Source organism: Hemibagrus wyckioides, linkage group LG03, assembly GCF_019097595.1.
Source record: "Hemibagrus wyckioides isolate EC202008001 linkage group LG03, SWU_Hwy_1.0, whole genome shotgun sequence".
NCBI lineage: Eukaryota > Metazoa > Chordata > Actinopteri > Siluriformes > Bagridae > Hemibagrus > Hemibagrus wyckioides.
The window spans coordinates 25946612-25973371 of NC_080712.1; the positions used below are offsets into that span (position 1 = coordinate 25946612).

At 39.8% G+C, this 26760-nt stretch overlaps 1 protein-coding gene across 10 annotated transcripts in view; it reads right to left on the reverse strand.

The window, feature by feature from the left end:
- LOC131351347 (signal-induced proliferation-associated 1-like protein 2) overlaps nucleotides 1–25388 on the reverse strand; it is a 110154-nt gene extending 84766 nt beyond the window's left edge. For 8 of the 10 annotated variants that reach the window (XR_009204377.1, XR_009204378.1, XM_058386754.1 and 5 more), the window contains exons 1-2: nucleotides 25224–25388; nucleotides 2924–4680 (exon numbers count right to left, since the gene is read on the reverse strand). Coding sequence is in view for 8 of the 10 variants with exons in the window: in XM_058386754.1 (XP_058242737.1) it covers nucleotides 2924–4313 (1390 nt within the window). In the remaining 2 variants the exon portion in view is untranslated. The remainder of the gene's footprint in view (nucleotides 1–2923; nucleotides 4681–25223) is intronic. The other 2 variants (XM_058386753.1, XM_058386752.1) reach the window with 2 other exon arrangements.
- Nucleotides 25389–26760: the final 1372 nt, after the last annotated feature.

A 26760-nucleotide genomic window follows, 5' to 3' on the forward strand; every position in this document is an offset into this window, starting at 1 on the left:
CAAAGTTGCCTTTGGCCTCCTGGTAGCTTATAAATGACCTCCTGGCTCTGTTATCCACTTTGGACGGATGGCCTGTTCTAGGCAATATTCTGGTGGTGCCACTTCTTATGTGCTGGTGGTGGTTTCCACTTCTTAATGATGCTCTGAACACTTCTCCAAGGGATAGCTAAAGCCTTAGAAGAGTTTTTGTACCCGTCTCCTAACTTGTGCCTTTCTACAACTTTATGGATGTGTTTTGAAAGCACTTTCCCAATTCTTTGCCATACCATGCACTACTAACAATGGAATCTTCAAGAAACAGTTTGTTTTTATTTTATTAGTAATCAACTCCTCTACTGTTGATGTCAGGTGGGGCAGTTAGCCTGGTGTTTAATCTGGAAGTTGATTGCTTGCACCTGAGCAAGTTTATAATGGTATACTCTAAGGGGCTGATCACTTTACCAAACCAGGCATTTCACTGATAAATTTTTAATAATCCTCCAGAATTTTTTAAAATGATATTTTTACTTTAATGATTAGGGTTATAATGTGTAAATGCATCTTTAAAAATTTAGACTTAATTTGTTTTATTTTCCAGGGTGACAAATGGTAAAGGTTTTCACAGAGTATGATGACTTTCTATAAATACAGCTCTGGAAAAAAATAAGAGACCACTGCAAAATAATCAGTCTCTTATGTTTTTTTCTGTGCATGTATTGGTGAGATGAACAGTTTTGTTTCTTTTTTTGTGAACTGCTGACAATATTTCTCCTAAATTCAAAATATAACTTGTTATTTAGAGTGTATATTTAAAGGAAATGACAACACATCAAAATACCCCAAGATCATGCAGAATTTGCCAAGCCTTAATAACTCAAATAAAACAAAATGCAAATAATTTGCAAACAATAATTTGTGTTAATGCTTTGGCTAAATAACATTAAGAAATCAGCATTTGGTGGAATAACCCCGATTTGCATGCATTTTGGCTCCAGGCTCACCACCAGTTTTTCACATTGCTGTTGGGTAACTTTACTCTCTTTGCTTGATGGTTTGTAACCATCCATCTTCCTCTTGATGACATTCCAGAAGTTTTCAATAGGGTCCAAATCTGGAGATTGGGCAATGGTATCTTATTTTTTTCCAAAGCTGTATATATATGACCTATCACACTGATAAGTGTTTATTGAACATCCTTTTATACTAATCTAGACCCAGTTTGCTGTTATGTTAAACATCACTCTTCTGGGAAGGCTTTCCACTTGATTTTGAATCATGGCTGTGAAGATATACGTATTCAGCGAAAGATTTAGGGCTAAGCACCTTAATTTCAGTAAAGGGGAATTCTTGATGGTATGATGGTACAGACATTCTAGACAATTGTGTTCTCAAAACATTTTGGCAAAGCCCCACATATGGGCCATAAACATATGTCCAGGTCCATTAATATTTAATAAATACAAGGGAATCTGTTTCTCTGGCAGCCATACATGCCCACACTAAATCCACAGTGCTTCACATGCTTCATATCTATGAGTAGCTCTCTCCTTTCTCCATAGTTTTCTCTTCCCAGCATACTCATACAAGTTGATCTTTGCCTCATCTGTCTATAGGATGTTGTTTCTGAACTGCTCAGGCTTTGCAAGATTACTATAATGTGTTCTTCCTGTTTTTGAGGCTTACCAATGGTTTAAATACCGTGGTACTCGCTGTATTTACTATGTAAAATGTGCTTACTCTGACACAGACCTCTAGAAGGATGTTCTTGACCATATGTTTATCTTCCTAAGAGAAAGATATTTTGTGACCCATCACATTTGTTTTCAGTGGTCTTTTAATATTTAAATGCAAAATGTATTTAGTATTCTGTGTATTTTGCACTAATTTATAGTAATGCACTTGGGAGGGAGTGGGGAGATCAGTTGTCTACAGATTGGAATAGGAACATGTGAATGGCAATCAGCAGATTTAACTGATCAATGTGAGTCAAGTTTGCTATTTGTGGTAAAAAGAAAATGAACTTTGCATGCCAATGCTATCCTCATGGCATGGGAAAAGGGAAACAATGAATTTTTTAATGCTAATACAACATGTAACCAAATATAGTGAGTATTAAAAGCTAGCAGGCCTAGCAAAGACGGATATAATAGCACAATAACAACAACAGATCACATTAATTGGAGCCATGCTACACACTTCCCAAAGGGAAATAATATTCAGATTGTTCCCTTCCTGAGCTTTACCCATCATTCTAAGTATTAATTATAAATGCTACAGAATGTCGTGAAAACAGGTGTATCGATCTTAGGTTATCAGAAATTACATTAATGTAACCAAATCATTCTTCAGTGTCAATTCAGGTCACCAGAAAGCTCTGACTGGGTGCATGGAGGTAGATTACCAAGCATTTTAGGAGTATATACATAGGGAGTAACTAATGAAATAAAGTAAATACGAGCAAATAGAGAAAAATAATTAAATAAATTCTAGTTTTGCTTAAATTAAAGGCTTTCAGACAATTGCAAAAAAACTGTTTTGAAATTGTTTTCTTTGTGCAAAACTGAGTAATTATGACCCATGATTAATTCACCATGATTAATAATACATAATGCTATTGTCAAAACAACTGTCAAATCCCCATGAAAATATATACATTCCTATTACATGTTCTTGACTATTTGGCAAATTTTACAAAATAATTATTTAGCAAACATTTGTGCCACCTGTAACGAAAACTCACATGTAATTATTTCTCAAACAATGCTACTCAACTTAACTAAAATGAATGTATCACTAATAAACAGGAGTATGTAATGCTTTGTACTAGATGGCCAATTGTACATGGCTAATGACCAATTATTTTTATTAAACAATAATAATAATCATCATCATCATCATCATCATCATCATCATCATCATCATAATAGGAGGAAACAGTACTTACCTCTTCCATAGAAATATTTATGGTAATAGTATGCCCCCAAGTCAATGTGCTCAATTATGTATCGCTTCACTTTTTCACGATGGACTAGTTGGTTTTCCCGAGGTACCTCCAGCACAGAAACACCAGCATTAGTGCAGTGTGAGCTTAATGAAGACTCAAAGGAGCAGCTTTCTCCTGCACTGCAGTTGGCACTGTTGGCACTGTTGGCCCTAGACAGAGAAATCTTCCTTTCACCCTCACCACCAATCTCATTCCGGAAATGTGGGCAACTTAGCACTAGCTCATTACTCTTTCCATCACCCTCATCTGTCTCAAGATTCTGTTTAGGGTTCAGCTCTTCATGGCTCCCCAGTGGAGATTCAAATATTGGTGCAGATCCACAAGTATTTCCACATACTGCACTAGTGCATGGGACTTGATACTGTGAAGCAGCCGAGGCACCAGTTGTAGTGTTCTTCCTATGACCAAGGTTGACTTGATTTGCCACAGCATCACTAACATTAAAGAGTGCACTCTGCACATCATAGTGAGCAAAGCATTTAGGGATGCCAAGAGACCGCCGGTCTTCCTGCTCTACTGAGAGCCGGAGACCATCATGCTCACTTTTAATAGTTCTCAATTTCCGGAAGAAAGATGTCTCCGATGTCTCTGCCTTGAGCCGATGCGCGAAGGACTTCTCTCTTTCTTGACTGTAAAGAAGGGAACTGCCTACATAGTTGTAGCCTGAGATACAGATGATCTCTCCACGTGCTATCTGAGCTGCTGTCTGCAAACTAGGTGAGAGTGCACTATTATAACACAGCTCTGGGAAACAAGTTGAGTGTGTATTCAGATGATCCAATTTGTCAACTCTGCAACCCTTCAACCGTGCAAGAACTCCATCCCCACCTAGACCTTGTTGGTCAATAGAGGAAGTGCTGCCATACTCCCGATGCAAAGAGGCACCAGTGTTTGGGTTGATAGCTTTCTGATGCATTATGTCCTCAGCATCTATATCACTGATAGTCACATCACTGTTGCTTCGCTGTCGAATTGGATGAAGTAACTTTGAAGGGGACTGACTCAAAAGTTCACTCAGTGAATATTTTGTGCCAGGGTGAACAAGTTCCAAGTGTGCTTCATTCCCATCAGTGATCTCTGTGCTTTGGTCTGACTGTTCATTTTCAAAGGCCATAATAACTTTCTCATAGTTTGATCCACATAGATTCTCCCACCCTTTTTTGGGTGGCCAGTCTGATATTCTGGCACGCACCCCCATTTTAGGCATAGCAAATGTGCTATTGACTTTTCCTACCCCATTAGGTTTGCACTGCAGGCTGGTAGCTGGAGTTTCTTTGTTTGCATTCAAGGACTTCTGTTTCCTGTTCAACAGATCCTCTGAAGACTGCATAACTTTAGAGGTGACCTGAAGGACTCCAGTCACTGCAGTCTATAGAGTTGTCTTGTCTATGCCAGATCTTTGCTTAGAATAAAACCCTGTTTGCAGGTAGTGGGGAAAGCAGGAACACAAGAACCCTATTAATTACATTGTAATAGGTCGTAAGGAGAACTTCTTTCTTAAGGTTCAAAGATGGCAAAAGGCAAATGAGAAGCTTCAATGTGGCAAAGTCCAACCTTTACTCAGCTTAAGTCCATATTGGCTAGGTCAATGACAGACTGCAGGCAATATGAATGGCTGATGGGCAATGAGGTTTATACAGGCAGAGCTCTTTGCAGAAAGATGAGCTAATATAGTGCATAGCCTGGTGGAGTTGAATCTGCAGAATTTAGAAAAAAGAAAAAAGCATTAACAGTTAGAAACAAAGGAACAGATTCCAAAAAATATATATAAAGACAATTCCCATAAAACAAATCAAGATGAGTAGTTATGCAATATCCGAAAAAATCAAGAGCACTTAGCACAAAGGTGTCCAATCATATCTGCAAAGGGCCAGTGAAAGGGTAGGCTTTTATTTCAATCAAGCAACAGACTATCGTGTGGCTTGTGTGATTAAAATGAAGACCTGCACCCATCCACCCAGGGACTGGACATCCATGATTTAGCGATTTCAATCATCAACAAAAGAACAATAAATTCATGGTAAATAAAACACAAAGATGAAAATTCAATGTTTTCACAATTGCATATCTGAAATGAACAAATGCTTCTTAAACTTCCACTGAAACAGCAAAATGTGAAATGGATTATGACTATGCATTTCATTCTATCACCATGATTGTTTACAACACTAAAATGATCAATTTCAAGTAGTCTACTGAACCCACTAGCTAGGTTGTGTCCATCTGATTAGACTCTGAAAATATCTCAGCCAATATTTTATTCATAATAGAACATAGATAATAAATGTTTAAACTGAGTAATTTTACAATTTTATGCACAAAATGAGCTCATTTCAAATTTGATGCCTGCAATAGGTCACAAAATAGAGGGGTCGGGTCGGGACAGAGGCATGTTTACCATGTTGTAGCATCTCCTCTTCTTTTCTAAACAGTTTGAAGACGTCTAGGCATTGACATTGAGTTTTGTTATTGGAATTTGGTCCCAGTCTTGCCTGATATAGGTTTCCAGCTGCTGAAGAGTTCGTGGTCATCCTTGACATATTTTTTGTGTAATGATGTGCCAAATGTTCTCTATATATGAAAGTTCTGGACTGCGGCCAGGCCAATTCAGCACCAGGACTCTTCTACTATGAAGCCATGCTGTTGTAATAGCTGTAGTATTTGGTTTTGCATTGTCTTGCTGAAATACACAAGGCCTTCCCTGAAATAGACGTCATCTGGAGGGGAGCATATGTTGCTCTAAAACCTTTATATAACTTTCGGCATTCATAGTGCCTCCCAATGCATGCAAGCTGCCCATACCGTATGCACTTATGCACCCACATACCATCAGAGATGCTGGCTTTTAAACTGAACGCTGATAACGCACTGGAAGGTCTCCCTCCTCTTTAGCCTGGAGGACCCAGCGTCTGTGATTTCCAACAAGAATGTCAAATTTGGACTCGTTTGACCATAGGACACTTTTCCACTTTGAAATAGTCCATTTTAAATGAGCCTTGGCCCACAGGACACGCTGGTGCTTTTGGACCATGTTCACATATGGTTTCCCTTTTGCATGATAGTGCTTCAGTTGGCATCTGCAGATGGCACAGCGGATTGTGTTTACCGACAGTGGTTTCTGGAAATATTCCTGAAGCCTCTGCCCATCTTTACATCTGAGAGACTCTGCCTCTCTAAGACATCCTTTTTATAGCTAATCATGTTACAGACCTGATGTCAATTAACTTAATTAGTTGCTAGATGTTCTCTCAGCTGAATCTTTTCAAAATTTCAATTTCAAAATTCTAAATTTTTCAGCCCTTTGTTCAGCCCTCCATTTAAACATCTGGTATGTTATCTATGTTCTATTGTGAATAAAAACATTGGCTCATGTGATTTGAAAGTTTTTTTAGTTTTCATTTCATTCAAATTTAAAAAATGTCCCAACATTTCCAGAATTCGGGTTGTATAAACTATTACGTAAAGCTTAACGTTTTTAAGTGATTTAAATGGAGTTGATGCCATTTTGAAAAGAAACGCATTGCAAATATGTGCTTAAATGAAATGCACAGATTAAATCAATTCTGCGGCCCAGTTCAGAGCTCAGAAGAATGACAAACTACTCATTTCCAAAAATTATTTCTTTGTTCTTAATTTTCTCACAAATACTAATTAGGTCTATCCCTTAACCAGGGGCAATTTTGCCAATTTTGTAGAATGAAATATGCTTACTATTTCTTCAAAGCTGACAATCAATTTGAAACCTAGGAAATCCACTTAATCTAATGGCTTTCCTACAAAGAAGTGAAGTGGAAAACTATAGACAGGAAGCTGAGCCGGGCAGAGAGGAACACAACAGATCTCGGAGCCTCAACATGCTATTCGTGCCCAGAAGCGGATCAGTGAGCCACTCTCTTTGCAGCGAGACTGATAATCTATGGCAAATTGCTGGCCAGAAATACACGGTGCATAGAAAAGGGGGGAGGGACCATCATAGCTAAATGAATGGTCCAGCAAGGAACATCACTCACTGAACTATGTGCAAAAAGTATTTTTAAAAACGAGAAGACACCAACTCTATGCCTGAACCGCAATAAAACTTCTTTAAATCCTACACAGTAGGAAATCAGGTGGGATGAAAGAAATACAGGGAAAATTGCCGAAAATCGGCACTGATCACCTGCACGTAGCAGAGACACTATAAAAGACCATGCAGCAATAAGAGTCTGAAATCCTTCATACCATAAAGGCCTGGTACCCATCTACAATACATGTAGCATATTGTATACCAGTGTAGAGGCACAACTAATTTGAGAGATGGAATTATGGGCTGGGGATTGGGGTACTCTGCCAGGGGGGCCCACTGGAATGAAAGTGCATCTGGATTGAAGTTCTTCGAGTCTGGTTTAAAGGACAAGTTGGAATCAAACAGGGTAAAGAACAGGGACCACCTGGCCTAGTGCAGATTTAGCTTGGCCTACTGGATGTAGGTCAGGTTCTTGTAGTCCATGAAAATGAGGAACAGATGTTTGTCCCCCTCAAGACAATGCCTCCACTCCTCCAAGGCCAACTTGACAGCCAGGTGCGGTTAACTGATGGGAGAAATATACAAAGGGTGCAGCTCCTTTGTAGGCTCTGACCATTGAGATAGGACAGCCCCACCCCTATGTGGGAAGTGTCAACCTCCACTATGAAGAGGTCTTAGGCCTTTCAGCTCAGCTGCTAATATATACCTGCCCTGGGTTTTCTAGGTTAGAGTGCAAAGTGGACTGGCCAGGGTACTGAAATTCCTCACAAAGAGGCAGGAGTTTGAAAAGCCCGGGAACCAGTAGACTGCCTGAAGTCCAGTCCACTGACTGGGTCCATACTCAGCCCTTCATGTGATATGACAAAGCCCAAGAAGATAGTGGGTGAATTGAAACTGTGACTTCTCCAGTTTAACATACAGGCCATTCTGAAGGAAGAGCTATAAGAAACTGGCAAACATGTACCACATGCTCCTTTAGGGAGTTGCTGAAGATTAAAATGTTGTCAAGGTGGACAAACTCATAGTATTTCAGTGTTTCGCAATGGGACTCGTTTATAAAGCACAGGAAGAACACAGGGGCAACGAGGGAAAGCCCAGGATGAGATGTAGCTTGGGGCCCTAGTAACGTTTGGCACCACACACTCCCAATATGTAGAGTGAGTGGTGCTGTCTGGGTGGATATGGATCTGGAGGCCAAAGGTCGCCCATACATACAGGGCAGAAACAGGCAAAGGGTGTGAATAGGCCTCCAGGGCAATCTTCAGATTGCGGGGCAAGCCCTCACCAATGAAATGTCTGTGGGATTCGGTTTGCATGGGTGGCCACCCTGGCTCTAGCCCAACTGCCCACAGCTCCAAGACCCAGCAGTGGGTCTGGATGAACAGGCCCCTCTTGCTGTGATAGACCCACAGCTCCGAACACCATAGTTTCTAGAGGAGTCTCTAATGGTTTAGGGCACCTGGGCAGCTAGACATGCTTGTGTGTTGGAACACTTGTGTTGGATTAACCTGACTGACTGGTGCTCCAATCGCCACACCTGAAAGCAGTTATCCAGATGGACAGCAAGGTTATCCAAGGCCTCCATATCACTGGGGGGTCATGACTTATCCTTCAACTCCTCCAAGAGACATACATATAGGACATTGCACATAGCAGAATCAGCCTAGGGCTGCAGCAGGGCTTGGATCTGCTCCAGCCAGTCTGAGATTCCCTGGACTACAAGTAAACAAGGTTGCCAGGGCCTGTTCATGTTTGCCCAGAGCTGTGGCTTGGCCAGCCATAATATGCCCTATCTGCTCCAGACTTGCTGGCTCATATTCGGATATGGACATACAGAGTGGAATAACAGGGCCTGTTATCCAATGGGATGAAAACGTGGAAAACTGTGGAGGCAGCGGGGCAAGTCCCATGGAGGTCATGGTGAAAGCACTAATTTGGAGAGTTTCAACCAAAATGGTGGCATTAGATGTATTAAGGGGTAGAGCCCAAAATTGGTTAAATGACTATTGGCACCATCAGTGTGCCAAATTTTAGAACCTACAATACAGTCTCTACCAACCAGCAATGCCTTCCTCCCGGACAAGCTCAACCACTTCTTTGCTCACTTCGACCAAGGCATCATACATCACACCAAGAGGTGCACTCGGCACTGAGGAGAGTAAATGTACTGACGCAAGTCTTCACCGACATTTCAACCTGTCCCAGGCCACACTTTCCACATGTCTGCAGACTACAACTATCAAATCAGTGCCCAAGCATTCATCTGCAAAGTGTCTGAACGATTTCTGCCCTGTTGCACTACCTGCATTGTTATGAGGTGCTTTGAGAAACTGGTTCTAAGTCACCTCATAGCAAGCCTCCCACCTACACTGGACCAACACCAGTTTGCATAGCATCTGAAGAGGTCAACAGAGGATGCCATTCCCATTGCTATTCATCTAGCTCTCACCCACCTAGATAATAACAATACATACACTACCAGTCAAAAGTTTGGACACACCTTTTAATTCAATGTTTTTTGTTTAGGGATTTATTTTCTACATTCTAGAACAATACTGGAGATTTCAAAACTATGAAATAACACACATGGACTTAAGTAATCCATATGTAATGACAAAAAACAACAGTCAGTTGTTATTTTAAGACACGAAGGTCAGGTGTTCTGGAATAGTTTTTGCAAGAACAGTATTGTCAAGTGCATTTGCAGAACCCATCAAGCACCATGATGAAACTGGCTCACATGAAGACCCTCCCAGTAAAGCAAGACCAAAACTTACCTCTGCTGCAGAGGGGAAGTTCATTTAGAGTTACCAGCCTCAGAAATTACCAATTAACAGCGCCTCAGATTAGAGCCGTTATGAAGGCTTTACAGAGCATCAGTAGCAGACATACACTATATTGCCAAAAGTATTCGCTCACCCATCCAAATAATCAGAATCAGGTGTTCCAATCACTTCCATGGCCACAGGTGTATAAAATCAAGCACCTAGGCATGCAGACTGTTTTTACAAACATTTGTGAAAGAATGGGTCGCTCTCAGGAGCTCAGTGAATTCCAGCGTGGAACTGTGATAGGATGCCCCCTGTGCAACAAATCCAGTCGTGAAATTTCCTCGCTCCTAAAAATTCCACAGTCAACTGTCAGCTGTATTGTAAGAACGTGGAAGTATTTGGGAATGACAGCAACTCAGCCACGAAGTGGTAGGCCAAGTAAACTGACGGAGCGGGGTCAGCGGATGCTGAGGCGCATAGTGCGAAGAGGTTGCCAACTTTCTGCAGAGTCAATTGCTACAGACCTCCAAATTTCATGTGGCCTTCAGAATAGCTCAAGAACAGTGCGCAGAGAGCTTCATGGAATGAGTTTCCATGGCCGAGCTGCTGCATTCAAGCCATACATCACCAAGTGCAATGCAAAGCGTCGGATGCAGTGGTGTAAAGCACGCCGCCACTGGACTCTAGAGCAGTGGAGACGCGTTCTCTGGAGTGACGAATCGCGCTTCTCCATCTGGCAATCTGATGGACGAGTCTGGGTTTGGCGGTTGCCAGGAGAACGGTACTTGTCTGACTGCATTGTGCCAAGTGTAAAGTTTGGTGGAGGGGGGATTATGGTGTGGGGTTGTTTTTCAGGAGCTGGGCTTGGCCCCTTAGTTCCAGTGAAAGGAACTCTGAATGCTTCAGCATACCAAGACATTTTGGACAATTCCATGCTCCCAACTTTGTGGGAACAGTTTGGAGCTGGCCCCTTCCTCTTCCAACATGACTGTGCACCAGTGCACAAAGCAAGGTCCATAAAGACATGGATGACAGAGTCTGGTGTGGATGAACTTGACTGGCCTGCACAGAGTCCTGACCTCAACCCGATAGAACACCTTTGGGATGAATTAGAGCGGAGACTGAGAGCCAGGCCTTCTCGTCCAACATCAGTGTGTGACCTCACAAATGCGCTTCTGGAAGAATGGTCAAAAATTCCCATAAACATACTCCTAAACCTTGTGGACAGCCTTCCCAGAAGAGTTGAAGCTGTTATAGCTGCAAAGGGTGGACCGACGTCATATTGAACCCTATGGATTAGGAATGGGATGTCACTTAAGTTCATATGCGAGTCAAGGCAGGTGAGCGAATAGTTTTGGCAATATAGTGTATCTCAATATCAACTATTCAAATGACTGTGTATTTCAGAAATCTGTTTTTCCCCCACAACCATAAATCTTCTGAACACTACACCTTTAAGCATCAGCTGAATGTGTGGGGATTCTTACCTGGGTCTTATTACAAGCAGTCTACATGGGAAATGTGTTTTTCTTGGCTTTTTCAGTAGAGCCCCTAACCTGAGAGTGAAAAAAATATGGCATTTCTCACACAGGATTCTACAGTGTTGCCAAAGCCCAATATCTAGGAAGACTCCTACAAGTCTGATCATGAAATCCCTCACCAGTCTCCACCAAACCCAACATCAACTGCCTTCACATAAGCAGGAAGTGTATTTAAGCTGGTGTAAATTTTGAAAAAAGTGCCCTCAGTGCCAATTTGCCTCAATTAATGGTACCCAACAGCCATACTCACGTTCCTGGAGACTCATTGTAATCCCATGGCTGGACAATTGCTGCAGAATAAAAGACTGAGCTATCTCATGGCACATTTCTGTTGTCCGGGCATTTGTGTCAATATTCACTGGTGGTGTGCAAGCATATTGAAAATGCAATCAGAAAAAGAATGAGTGCTTATGAAAATGTTTAAATTGCATACATAAAATGCTGTAAATCAAGGAATGTTTAGGGAAACACATTATTTTATATTATTATAGCAGGTTACACACTCCCATACAAAAATTATGGAAACATTTTTTATCTACCATTTTCAGCCACACATAACTAAACATAACTTGTTTTATCTTCCCAATATGCACATTCACCTTCATATTCCCGGTTTTACCATTAAGTAATCTATACAAAGAAATGGTAATGGCTTCCGTTGTGACTAAAGTGCACACCTTTAAAAGTCTATGTCTCTCTTATATTGTCCTTCTTCCCTGGGAGAAGTGCTCTCTTACTGCAACAGTTCATGAACAACACACAACATGCCCAATTACTAGGCAAGTGTCATGAATTGATTATTTCTATGCATATTATCCAACTCATCCATAATTGGGACTTATTTTCAGGTGAAGTTTAAAGGTTTACTGAGCGAGGATCTGCAGTTCAGTACATTTACAGCGTTTGGCAGACGCCCTTAACCAGAGTAACTTACATTTTCGGTCATTTTAAACTAAACAGTTGAGGGTTAACAGCTTTGCTCATGGGCCCAAGGGCAGACACTTGGTGGACCCTGGAATTTGAACTCACAACCTTCCGATCAATGGGCAAATGCCTTAACCACTAAGCTACCACAGCAAAATGGCAAAAGGTTAGAAAGGCTGAACATGACCATCAATATATAAAACTCACAATCTGAAGCATCCTAACTCTGTGAGATGACTAGATGGACAAGATGAATGGCCCCTTGGGTAGGTCACTAGTAGAGTCAAAGGTTTGTATCAATAGGATGACGTATAATGAATTCCTAAACCAATTACAAGTTTCTGCAAGACATTTTCTACTTTTCTTAGTAGTAGTACAGAGTGACAGGAAGAAGGCAGCCACTGCTAGCCAGCAAAGGCGTCAGAGATGAAATAATGATGACCTGGCCCCCTTTGCTCAAATGACTTAAATCTTATTGAGAACTCTGAGCCACTCTCAAGCATGAGATTTACTACTGAGACAAGACAATTGTAATGGCTCCACCTGCAATTCCTCCTACACGCTGCCAGAGTCACCCAAATATGAGTCCACTTCCAAGTCCTACTTCCATGTTCTTCACCATAAAGACCATGCTCATGCTAGTGTTTTGTGAGAAGTATTGTGACTCGTTGCATTACCAAGCTGTTTTCTTGCCTTTGCTCAGTGTTTATTGTGTATTGACTTGTGTACATACTTTTGTGCTTTTTGACTATCGTATTTTCCTTTGCATAACATTTTGGATTTGTTTGCGTTCATGGATTCTCTTTGTTAGGTACTGGATTATTTGCCTGTTTCCATTGACTGAGCTTTTGGATTGTGTTTTGGATTTACTGCCTGTGTTCAATAAAAACCCATAAATGGATTCCTCACATTCCGTTTCTGACTCAACAACATTACAACAATTCACTACACTGAAAAGTATTTGGATGGGTGATGCTTCTTCCACTCTTCAAGGTACAGACTGTGGTTTGCAGGACTTTTCCCACTCTTCAGTCTGAAACATCAATAGGAAGTCTTGGAGACCACCCAAATAAAAGGTAAAAGAGAGAGAACCCATTTTTTTCATATTCGGTTATAGGCATAGATAATTCTGCTGATCATCTTTTCCAATATATCTTTTAGATAGTTCTCCACATTTCTTGGATGAATAGCTGTTTCTCAAACTGCCTTGGTCATGATGTATTCAGGAGGAATATCCCAGAACAAAGACATTATACGAACAGTCAGCAGCAAATTTCCGAGTGTTTGAGGATGTTGGGTATGACTAGGCAAAGTGTATTCATATCCTCATTTAATCTTTCGCAAACAAAGAAAGTAAATGGTAAATGTTTTATCTTACTAAACTGGAGGCACAATCAATACCTTGGTGGCCAATTTCTAAGTGCAATGACTAGCAGGTAACACTTTTCCCAGGTGCCATTTGCCTTGTGCTGCCAAATTCTTTTCCAAAATGTCTAGAACTGATTTTATGAATGGCATTTGCATTTGGAATCTGTTGTTGCTAACTCTCAATATGATGTCCAAAGAGCTGTTCGTGCCACTAAAACAAGCCATCATTAGGCTTACAAACTGTTTCAGTTCTTTCAGTTTGTTTTATTTATTACAGAAATGCTGTAGCTTTCCAATAAACAAGGGCTTCAGCAGTGTCACTTGTGTGTTTCTTTTTAATTAGTTTCTTTTGGTTTACTCCAACATTTTCTGTTGGTGTCTTCATTTGGGAAGAGTGCTGAGCACTTTTGGATAGAATAAATAAGATATGTGACATGCTTATTTATACAGGAGCTTTTGCTTATAGTTTAGACAAACTATAACAGATTGAATGATTAAATGATTTTTGCAAAACAATTGTTACCTTTATTCAACAAATGAATATTTATCATTAGCTTTCTAACCTTTAAATGGTGCACTTTAGTAGCTAGCAGTGGCAGTCCTCAGGGACTCAAGGTTCAACAGGATCACCTGAGGTTTATACCTCTGGGAATCTACAAATTCTTTATTTACTTTCTAATATCGTCTCAGGTGTTTTTCCTTGCTACCATGCCCTCTGGCTTGCTCATTAAGGATAAATTTATACATTTAAAATGTATGTCCTAAATTAGAATATTTCTGTAAAGGTGCTTTCTGACAATGTCCATTTTCAAAAGTGCTATACAAACAAAGTTTAATATGTATTTTATATTTATTAAATTCTAAGAAAGTAATTTTAAGAAAGGGCTAATTGATGATTAAGTTGCTAATAAGATATCAGGTACAGTGTTTCATTGAAATTCACTAACAAGCAGCTCAGAGAGGTCTCTAAACTGACAACAGAAATGTATGAATAAGAATGGCAGTGTTCCTGCTATTTGAACAAAAAAATAAATCTGACCAGCCGAGTCCCTTTATCAGATAAATGAGTTTCCTGAAATAAAGCTATTATTTCGCTTATTATAATAAATGTTTCTTGTTTTAATTTACCTGTCATGTAGGCTAATTATAGGTGCAAACAGTTTAAACTGTTATAAGTCAAATAAAAAGCATGTAGGCCCGACATGGCCAACAGGGAAAAACTGCAGTGACTGTTACTCAAAAAATTCAAGTATAGGTCCCAAGCTGAGATCAAAGTTATTTGTCCTGAGAATCCAAAAAGGCCATAGATGACTCATAGATGACTCAAAAAGGCCATAGGATCAGTAAACTGACAGATCTTCCCATTATCCATACACCTGAGCTTTGCCAGAAAGACAAATCCATTTTCTCCCCATGTTGCTGAATTAATGGCATACAACAGACCAGCTAATATGTCTCAATAAATGTGAAGCTTCATGCCACTCTGGGTTATAGTCTTTTTCAAGGCCACTTTCAAGATGGTTTCCTTGTCAGTAAAAAGCAGAACTGAAACTTGAATATTTCTCAGTTGAGCCCTCCCGATGTCTGCGCTGTGAAAATCAGGAGGCAGCTCCAGCCATTTTGGGATTACAACTTGGATGAACAATGCAAGTGGGATGGTACCTTCCACTTTCTCTGGTAGGGATGCTAATTTCAGATTGTTATGGTGTCCCCAATTTTCAAGGTCATCCAACTTTGCTTGGAATTGTTCCACCATTATCTTCAGATTAACTGCTTTTTCAGAGTGCAGCAAATGAGTTCTGAAGACAGTGATGGGTTATTTCAGGGTTCCTCGTAAAGCTCCAGTTCTGCCTCACACTGGTGCATTACCTGGGTTCATAATCACCCAAGGTGTATGGTGCCTCTCCTCTGATAATGTCGACTGATGTCTCCATCTCCAGCCCTAGGTCTCACAGATTACAGCTCGCACTTTCATCTAGATATCTCAGAGGATGAAGGCAAAACTAGCGGGGGTCTTGGACCAAAACCACAGTAGTTATCGTCCAGTGGAATATTTGTCCAAATCTCTTGACCCTGTGGTACAAGGTATGCCGGTAGCAGGCTGCCTCTACTCAAGTCATCTCAGAAACTGGGAAGATAGTATTTTTACACCCACTTGTTCTTCACACATCTCATGAGGTCGGCATGATCCTTAACAATATTCAAACTCGCACATAAGTGAGTGCAAAAGTTTACATCCCCCTCAGTCCCTGAGTAAATAATCATATAAATCTGCCTTTACTGCACAGGTTATCTTGAAGATTTAAATGTGTTTCCTCTCTGAAAACGTTTGGTATAGTATGGCTTTAATGTAAAACAAACAAAAAAAATCTTACAACACATTTGATAAGCCTTCTAGGTATTTAACTTTAATATTTAAAATTAGATGCCTGATCTTAAAAAAAACATTACAGGTACTTAATGCTTGATAAAGGACACCAGATATGTTACATTTGGTGTAAAATTTATATTTGCAAGGGAGTAGAACCCCAGGGACGAGCAATAATGGGATCTGGGAAGCAAAACACCTCGAAATGAAATTGGTAAACTTTTATACAGCTGGAGAGGGTTCTAAAAATTTCAAAGAGTTTAGGGATACCAGTACCGACTGTGAAGACATTAATCCAGAAAGATGGACATAACTAGACTAAAACAAACAGCAGGGGACCTGACAAAGTTCTTGATGGCAGGTGGAATAAAAATCCACATCTCCACAGTCAAGCGCAGTCTGCATAAGACCGGATTGTTTGGAAGAAAAGCATGTGGGAAGCCACTGTTTACCATACTCCAAGCGTGCTGCATTGCGTCTTAAAGTAAAGAACACATGAACAAACCAAATGAGTTAAGGAATTAGGTTATACGGTCTGATAGCCAAAGTCAAATTATTTGGTCACAATTTGCACAGGTCTTTGTGAGAGAAAACAGCTGCCTATGAGGAAAAGAAACAAAATTCTCAGTCAAACATGGTGGAGGCTTGCTGAGGTTTTTGGGATGTATGCCTGCATTAGACACTGAAGCGCTCCATAAAGTAAAAGGAAAAATGAAAGCATCCTACCATCAGCTAAAAAGCTAAAAATGAAGAGGTAGTGGATCCTTCAACAAGACAATAATCCAAAACACAAAGCAAAGTCAATTCAGGGATGGTTTGAAAAGAATAATGTGAGGTCTCCAAACTTGAATACACTATATTGCCAAAAGTATTCGCTCACCTGCCTTGACTCGCATATGAACTTAAGTGACATCCCATTCCTAATCCATAGGGTTCAGTATGACGTCGGTCCACCCTTTGCAGCTATAACAGCTTCAACTCTTCTGGGAAGGCTGTCCACAAGGTTTAGGAGTGTGTTTGTGGGAATTTTTGACCATTCTTCCAGAAGCGCATTTGTGAGGTCACACACTGATGTTGGACGAGAAGGCCTGGCTCTCAGTCTCCGCTCTAATTCATCCCAAAGGTGTTCTATCGGGTTGAGGTCAGGACTCTGTGCAGGCCAGTCAAGTTCATCCACACCAGACTCTGTCATCCATGTCTTTATGGACCTTGCTTTGTGCACTGGTGCACAGTCATGTTGGAAGAGGAAGGGGCCAGCTCCAAACTGTTCCCACAAAGTTGGGAGCATGGAATTGTCCAAAATGTCTTGGTATGCTGAAGCATTCAGAGTTCCTTTCACTGGAACTAAGGGGCCAAGCCCAGCTCCTGAAAAACAACCCCACACCATAATCCCCCCTCCACCAAACTTTACGTGGCCTACCACTTCGTGGCTGAGTTGCTGTCGTTCCCAAACACTTCCATGTTCTTATAATACAGCTGACAGTTGACTGTGGAATATTTAGGAGCGAGGAAATTTCACGACTGGATTTGTTGCACAGGTGGCATCCTATCACAGTTCCACGCTGGAATTCACTGAGCTCCTGAGAGCGACCCATTCTTTCACAAATGTTTGTAAAAACAGTCTGCATGCCTAGGTGCTTGATTTTATACACCTGTGGCCATGGAAGTGATTGGAACACCTGATTCTGATTATTTGGATGGGTGAGCGAATACTTTTGGCAATATAGTGTATAATAGAAAACCTATAGATAGCTTGCCATCCATACAGCCAAGCAATCTGGTAGCCTTGGAACAAATATGCCAGGACAAATGGGATAAAATTACACCTATGAGGACACAAAGTAAGGTTATATAAACTTTTGCACTCAGCTGTAGAGAGTGGAAGTATACATCTTCTGTACTTGAGTGAAACCCTAGTTTTACCCTAGTTTAACCCTAGTTAAAAAGTTACTCCAGTAAAAGTAGATGTACTCAATTTGAATTTCTACTTGAGTTAAAGTATAAGAGTACTTGTATCCAAATGTACCTAAGTAAAAAAGTACTACATTTATTTTAGCTTATGAATGTTGTCATTTTTGTAATTAACTATTCATCTGATGTGAGAAGAATCTCTAACTACTCACACAAGCCTGTTAATACAAGGTCTGAGAAATGATCATGATACAGATGTCAGTTAACTCACAATCTCTCAATTAAACAACTTACTTCGTTTAATAGTCCAGCTGTGTTACGTGACTGCCTCGTTCAAGCTTTAGACACCTAGCTGAAACATGATTGACTTGGATGAATTCTCAAAATTCTTCTTCATTACATCCTGATTTGTCTCACCTGACAGAAAGTGGAACATTTATGTAGACGGCTCTTGTGAAAAACCTAGTGATGCTACCACCCCATCTGGTTATGCTATTTGCTTATTACCAAATGTTAAACATGAAGCTCACTCCATTTCTTTTAAAACTGCTGTTAGAAGCAGTTAGAAGCTGTTAGAAGTTAGAAGCTGTGACTTTAACTATATACACTAACTCGAGATAGGCCAGAGGTAATTGCCTGGCTGACGAGGTTGCTAAATGGGCCACTAAAGAGGGCCCACCTTGACCACATGCACATATGACTCAATGCCTTTTGGCTTTTCCAGCATACGCATGTACCCTTGACACTGACATAATGTTTCTCCAATCTGCAGCCTCACTAGAAGATATAACTTTTGATCCAAAGAGAACTGTATGCACTCATCTGATGGGATCATCCATTGCCATCCACTTTGCCCTTGTGGTTGTATTGCCTTCCCACGTTCTGTTTTACCATTTCTCGTGCACCATTTTTACAGAGCGTCTCATGTCACACAACAAGAGTACATCAATACATCACATTTTTGCATTTTGGATGTTAAAAAGACTGATGAACTAGTCATCGATGTTTGTATTATTTGCACCAGGACCAATGTACAATGCAAAGCAGCTAAGCATGACGCATTACCAAAATTCTAGCCAAACAATTCATTCCAAGGTACGGCATCACTCAGTCAACTGGTAAGACATGACAATGAGACTCCTTTTATATCAAAGGTGACACAAAAACTCACCTCAATATCAATATCAATTGGAACTTTCATATTTCTCATTAACCGATTCGGAACCAAACTATCAAAGTCAGTCTGACTAAAGCCATAACAGAGACTGGTAAAAAATGGTTTGAATGATTTGACATTGTACTGGGCAGCCCACATGGTTTAAAGATAACCCCAGCATTACTCTTACAAAGAGCTATATAGGGCTGTAACTAACGATTATTTTCATAATCGAATAATCGGGCGATTAATGTTTCTATTAACTGATGAATCAGATAAAAACACCACATTTTTAAATACCTTTTTATTTTTATTTCAAATTAAATTTACACATTGGGTGTTACAAATATGAACGTAAAACTAAAACTTTACACTACCACAATGTTTTTCCAGCTTTTAAGCAGAAAAATTTTGAACTTTTAAAACTTAAACCACAAACTGTTTGTGTTTCTTAAAGAGGCAGAACTACTAGACTACCAAGGTATGATTCATTCAGTCTTCCAAAAATTTTGCATTGCATTATTTTTTAATTTATAACAAATACTGTTTTAATTTGACAGTACTTAACGGTCATACGCAGCGCAGCGCTCTTTACACAATAAACACCGGACACTGTAAGCCTGCAGGTGAAGCATTCACACAGAAGGCATCTTTGCGTCTACAAATGCAAGACATGGTGTTTAGGAATGGTTTTAAAAGGCACAATACAGAAGGCGAAGGTCTCAAGATGTGCCATGAAATTGCCATGCCAACCTGCTACTGTAAACGAAGCTTGCAAAGCTTGCCCCACCTCTGGGGCCTTCTGATTCGTCCAATGTTCTGTGAGTGACATTGATGAGCTGTGCTGCTTGGAAAAGCACAACAGTCAAACATTCGTATATTGCATTCATTGAAAAAATGGAAAAGGAATTAGGAATAAAATGTTCTGTGTCAATGACCAACACATGGACGTGCTTGCACTCTCCGCCATTCTTCCGATGCACGCCTGGAACAACACTATGATTGAATGTCATTCGTTTAAAAAGATTTTTATTATTGATTATTATCGATATGTTTCAGCCCGAGAGCTATATTTGATCATAAGTGATTATTCAGAAGTACTTAATGAAAAACTGAACAGTATGCATGGTAATGTTTCTGCTTCTCTCACTCTGCCTCCCTTAAGAAAGTAAGAAAGCTTACTCTCCCCTTTCTTCCAGGAGGTTAACAGCCTGAACCCAAAGAAGGTAGGTGTGGCAGCTTTTCAAAGATGATGGCAGTTACTTGCATGGAAGCCTAGCCCCAGTGTATTCATGTCAGCAGTATAAGGGACAAAAAGAAGAGAATCAGCAGTCAAGCAGCTCTTTACAAGCCTCATCTCTTCTGACCTTAACACATACACATATAGAGATCCTTGGATTAGCACTTATACACAAATAAGTACTGTTGATTTTGTCGATTATCTGCCATTAATCCTCAGCCTGGTGATTCTGTTCCCTTGACACCTGTCGATGCACAGCTAAGCTTGGGTGACTGTCGTTGGAGTGGTGGAGAGAGGGGACGTCAGAATTGGTGCTCATGGAAGCGGGAGCACGGAAAGTAGGCCGGTGTCAATGCTAGGCTAAAAACATACCCTAGCCGGCCGGCTCTCCCATCCATTATTCTATTGAACGTTTGCTCACTGGACAATAAACTGGCCTACATGATGACTCGACCTTGGTGGATTTCATCAGCAAGAACTATGAGTCAGCATACGGAGAGGAGGTGCAACAGCTAACAGCCTGGTGTAGAGCCAGCAATCTGTCTCTGAACGTTGACAAACTAAAGAGATGGTTGTTGACATTTAGGAGAGCACAGAGTGCCCATTCTCTGCTGTACATTGATGGATCCTCTGTGGAGATCCATCAAGAGCACTAAATCCCTCAGTGTTCATCTGGCAAAGAACTTCACCCGGTCACTCAGCACCAGCTCCATCAGCAAGAAAGCCCAGCAGCGTCTCTACTTCCTATGGAGGCTGAGGCTCTCCCTCCCCTCATCCTTACTATGTCCTACAGAGGAACCATCAAGAGCATCGTGAGCAGCTGCATCACTGCCTGCTTTGGGGAATTGCACCGTATTAGATTGCAAGACCCTGCAGCAAATAGTGAGGACAGCTGAGAAGCTCATTGTCCCTACCTTCTATCTCAGACATCTACACAACACGTTGCATCTGCAAAGCCAAAAGCATTGCCCCCACACACCCCTCACACACCCTCTTCACCCTCTTGCTGTCTGGAAAAAGGTAACAAAGCATTTGGGCCCTCACAACAAGACTGTAACAGTTTCTTCCATCAAGCCTTCAGGCTCCTCAACGTCCAGAATTGAACTGTACCAAACTCGCACACACTCAACTGTGTGAACTGATCTGTTCCAAATTCAAGACTCAACACCTACATGTCTATAGCACCACCCACATTATAACTGTTTACATGCTGTATTTCCACATTTATCCAATTGCTGCTGTTGCTGTTTTGCCTCCAACTGAACAGAAGTGTATTATGTTTGCAAGAACCCTCTTGTTTACAGTTCTCCTCTTTTGCACATTGCACTGCTCAAACATTGCAGAATGTATACTGGTCAGCACTATTCTGTCTTTATTGTTTATTTTGTGTATCTGTCCTGTACTGTTGTTTTGAATTGTCTGTTTGGACTGTCTTCTGTCTGTTGCATTGTTTACACACACTGCACTTTGTGTAGCTAGGACAACTTACTTTCTTTCCTTAGCTCTGTGTTGTTTTGTAGCTATATGTTATGTTGTTTTATTTAGCACCAGAATCCTCAATCATCATCAGTTTCTGCTTAACCAAGCCCTGAACAATACAACCTTTACTTTATTTCTATCTCTCCAAATAAGGAGTTGTCTTTCCCCAAGTTTGTGCTGGCCATTGTATTAGACAAAATCACTCCTCTACTTGGCCAATCAGAACCCTCCACATACTGGAACAACTTGGTACCACTTCCATGACAGGTTCTGTATACATGATTATACTTCTGAATAAACTTTAAGATCTTGCCATCTAAAAACCTATCTCTGTGTCTTATCTGCCAACTCTCCCAGGTGCCTGAAAATACATGTGGTAGGATGATTTTTAGAAAACCTCTCCTAACTGAAAAAACCTAAAAGACTAATGGTGGCAACAAATTTTAGAGGTAGCTAAAGCCAACAGCACCTCTGAAGCACCACCACCACCGAAGCAGCACCACTACTGAGGTAGCACCATCTACCTGAGGTTAATAATTAGGCTAATCCTAGGTTAATGTTCTTATTTGAATATGTGCTGTATCCAATATTTATTGGATAAATACAGCATGTGACCGCTTTAGATAACAACTTGTCCACCCCTGTCCACTGCCAAAAGCATCTACAATGGGCACATGAATAATTCAGCTCATTATGCAGTCAGCAGCAGCAGCAAAAAAATCAATACATTCAAACAGGCAGACTATTTTATGTCAGGAAATAACTAAGTAACATAGAAACATAGAGCAATACTGATATGTTTTAAAACTTATGTCCAGGTAGAGTATATGGTTAACTATCAGTGCTGGTCCCAAGCCCAGATAAAATGGAAGGGTTGCATCAGGAAGGGCATCTGGTATAAAAATTGTGCCAAAATCAAATACGCAGAACAATGATCTGTTGTGGTGACCCCAAACAGGGAGCAGCCAAAGGCCAACAGCAACAGATTGTCCAGGCAGAGTATATTAGATAAGATAAAACTTTATTGATCCCACAGTGGGGAAATTCAATTGTACATGCAGTTATGTATGCAGATATGAAGGTGCATATGGAGCTTTGATATGGTGTGCTATGCGTGAGAGCGGTGATTTGCACACTTCGCTGTACTTCTCAACATATCCTCAGGCTGTCCTTAATTCCTGTATTTTATAAAAAATTGTGGATGGCTCTACGCATATATTTTCTAGACAATTTTAAAAATTAATGGCAAATTGTATTTACAGTTGCATTTTCTATTGGAAAATGCAAATCAGATATTATGAGTGTAATAATTCATTTAACTATGTTGTTGTTTTTCTTTCGGCTGCTCCCTATTTAGGGTCGCCCACAGCGGATCATTTGGTCCACATGTTTCAATTTGGCACAGGTTTTTCCCTTCCTGACATAACCCTCTCATTTAACCCAGGCTTGGGACCGGCACTGAGAGTGAACTCTTTAGTGGCTGGGTTAGTGCCCTGCCAGGGAATCGAACCCGGGCCGCAGCAATGAGAGGGAGGGATCCTGCCACTGGACCACCAGAAGGCTAAATAATTCATTTAAATGTAATGTCCACAAATTTCAGATGAAAAAACAAGGTCTATTTAGAATGGCATTTGATATGCCTTATGAATTACAACACTGTCATATTGAAATAGTAATAGCAGTTACCCCCTCACTTCCAATGATCAAATTCCTTTCTTCTATAGTGTGCATAGAGACGACAAAAATAGAAATAGAAACCTTTGCATTTGCCTTGGGAGTCAACATATACTAAAGGCGTGTTTGTATTTGGAAGTGCCATCAGTCACAGTAAATATCCAAGAAAGAACAATGTGCTGAACAGACAATTACAGACAAAAATTGTGATACACATATACAAACATAAAATGCAATAGCTAACCCTAGTTTGGAATGGTTTAAAGCATAAACACGCACTTAATTTTCTACCAAGAATTCAATAAAATTCATTTTTCTCCATTGGAGGCTCTGTGTACATATTTCAAACCCATTTTTTTTTTTGTGCACACTCTTTATAGACAAGGCCCCAGCGGTCCCAATCTGCAAGACCCATGGAGTTAAAATATACAGAGTGCACTCTGGTCATGTGACCACATTCTTTCTTAAAGAGCCTGCAAGATCTGCACTTGTGACAGCCTGATAACTCCGTACTGCAACTCCAATTACACATCAGATATGATAAAACAAAAAAAACAAAACAAAAAAAAAACCTCATAATAACAGAAAAAAATCCTCACGTTTGGAAGAATTTATACATGTATTTATTTCTTTTCAAGATACAGAACCTGATGTACATTTTAATAAACCTCTATTCCTACCTTGTTTTTAAAAAAAAATAAACTTTGCATCATACCGACAAAATGCTCTTTTTTTCAATTCTAATGTTTTTTCACTTCAATTTTGTTTTGAAATGTTATGAGAATCTATTTCTGATTATTACTACATGGTATTTAATTGAAATGTGCCCTCCATTTGAGGTCGGTTACCATGTATATAAAGTGGCTTCCATCAGGTCCCAAATGTGCATGGTTAGATCATGTGACTCACCACTACCTAAGAGAAACACTCGTGTCCAATGAGGTAGAGTGCAATTTTATATATATAATATATATATATATATATATATATATATATATATATATATATATATATATATATATATATATACACACACACATACATACATATAGTGGTATATCATCACATACTGCAGCCTTTTGGTATATCCGTACTAAGAAGCTAACGTCGCCCTAACATTTACATTACAAAATACTTCAGTACATGAAACAGAAATACTACAGTCAATGTAACAGAGGTCACGTCAACCGCCCCAGAGAAATAAATACTGTATAATAAATAGATTTTTTCAGTTCGGAAAAAAACAAACAAACAAACAGCTCCCTCAATCTACATCGATGTATTTGGCCTGGCTGGATATTAATGCGTGAAACATGAGTGAAAAAAATATTTTTAGAACAGGAGCACACACTAACAAAAAGGTGAAAGGCCTTTAGTTTGTTTATTTTAGCCTACAAAAAAACATGGAACTGCTCACTGTCTGATCGTGTCTTAACTCTGTCGTAAGCACAGAAATGCATTTTTATCGACTTGTCAGAAACGCTAGTAAAGCACAAGCACAATGGTCCTCTCGTTTTGTTCCTAGAGAGAAAGAGACAAAATCAAACAACGTAGCCTACTTAGAGCATCACAAAAAGTAGGCTAGCCTTATACATCAGTTAATATTAGGCGAAAGGGGGGGGGGATGAAAGACAACAAAACCCAGTTTTCTAACAGCGTTATCGTTCACTCTTCTTTTATTTTCTTATTTTATCAAAGACAACATTGCTACACTCAAAGCAACAGAAAGCTAATTTAAACACTTGCTCGTAACAGGATGCTGCCTCTAGCTAGAATTTTGCTACATGAAAAAATGACCTTACCTTTAATATGAGGAGATGAAATTCAAGTACTTTAATGACGTAAAAATTGTTATTCTTGGATTATTGCGAAGGCACTAAGTTTAATCAAATCTATCCACCATCCCGACAACGCTTAGTCCACCCGACTAGTGATACCGCTTTCCCCCAACATTCCAAGCCCCTCTGGAAGCTCCACCCCCTTGAGTTTACGCTTAGTGCTTTTTATGAAACCCTCTTAGCAGTTCACATAAACAGTTAACAAATAATAATTATAATAATAATCATCTTAAGAATAATGTGTAAAGACTAGTTTTAATTAAATCAATTCAACAGGGGAATTTACTAACGTGACTGATCTAAAATCATGTGTGGCTATGTGCAAATAAACATTGACCTGAAATTTCTTCTTAGACTGTTGCTCTAATAATAAACAAAACCTTACCAAGTTTGTGTAATGTGTTTAACTTGAGCTTTTTTTTCTTTTCTTTTTTTTACAGGAAATGACAAGTCATTTGCATAATTGCAGAAATAATTAGTTAAAATTTTATTCACATGTTATTATATGTATATATTATTCACCAGGTAAGACAACATTTTCTTGCAGAAACTTTTCCAATTCAAATTCTATTAGTCACACACTATACACAGTACAATGTGCAGTGATTCATCAATCTGATTAATTTCAGTCCGATCTGATTAAAAAGTGTCCATGTAAACGCACCTAATGTTGTCCTCTTTTAGGGCCTAAATGACCTGTGGGAAGAAGCTCCTCCTCATTCTCTGTGTTGGCCTTTAGGGAGCATAGGTGCTTCATTGTTCAGATAGCTGAGATCCTTCATTCTCTTTCTGGCCTCAGTCCAGTAATGTTTATTGAAAAGGTGCAATGTGCCATTTAAACAATATTATCACCTGACCATTTGGGTGACAACACCTGTAAAAATACCAAGCCAAGGTGTACCTGACCATGATTACCATTTACCATGATTTACCAAGACATCGGGCTAGAAAATAGTATCACCATGCCATTTGAATGATACTCAGTTCTTACACTCAGTTTATATTTAAAACGAAACCCCATTTAAATTACAAACAAGAAAAAAGTATAAAATAAGCAGGATTTGTCCTGTGTTCTTTTAGATTCAGATGAACCCAAAGTACTTCATGTATTTTGTCACTGCTGTGCTGCAATAAACTTCTTCATTAAGATTTTCAACACCCTCATTGTTTAATTTTCTTACAACATTTTAAAAATGGCTTCCTTAAAACCTAGTCATACTAATTGTGCATTACACCATCATGACACACTAATTAAAATTTAAAGGCATAATAAAGTATCTTTTACAAAGAAATGAATATGCTTTTGTAGCGCACTCTGGCTGCATAGGGCTGAGCACAGCGACAAAAAGAGGCAAAAAGTGATTTATTTACAAAAATTTTACATAGTGCAAGCAGCAAAGCATTAAGTGAAGCTTTACGTAAGTGGAGTGAAGTGCTGATGCTGTCAGTTTATACTTTCTCACTGCAGCTGAGGCAGGATATGTCATTGGCCTCATGGTGA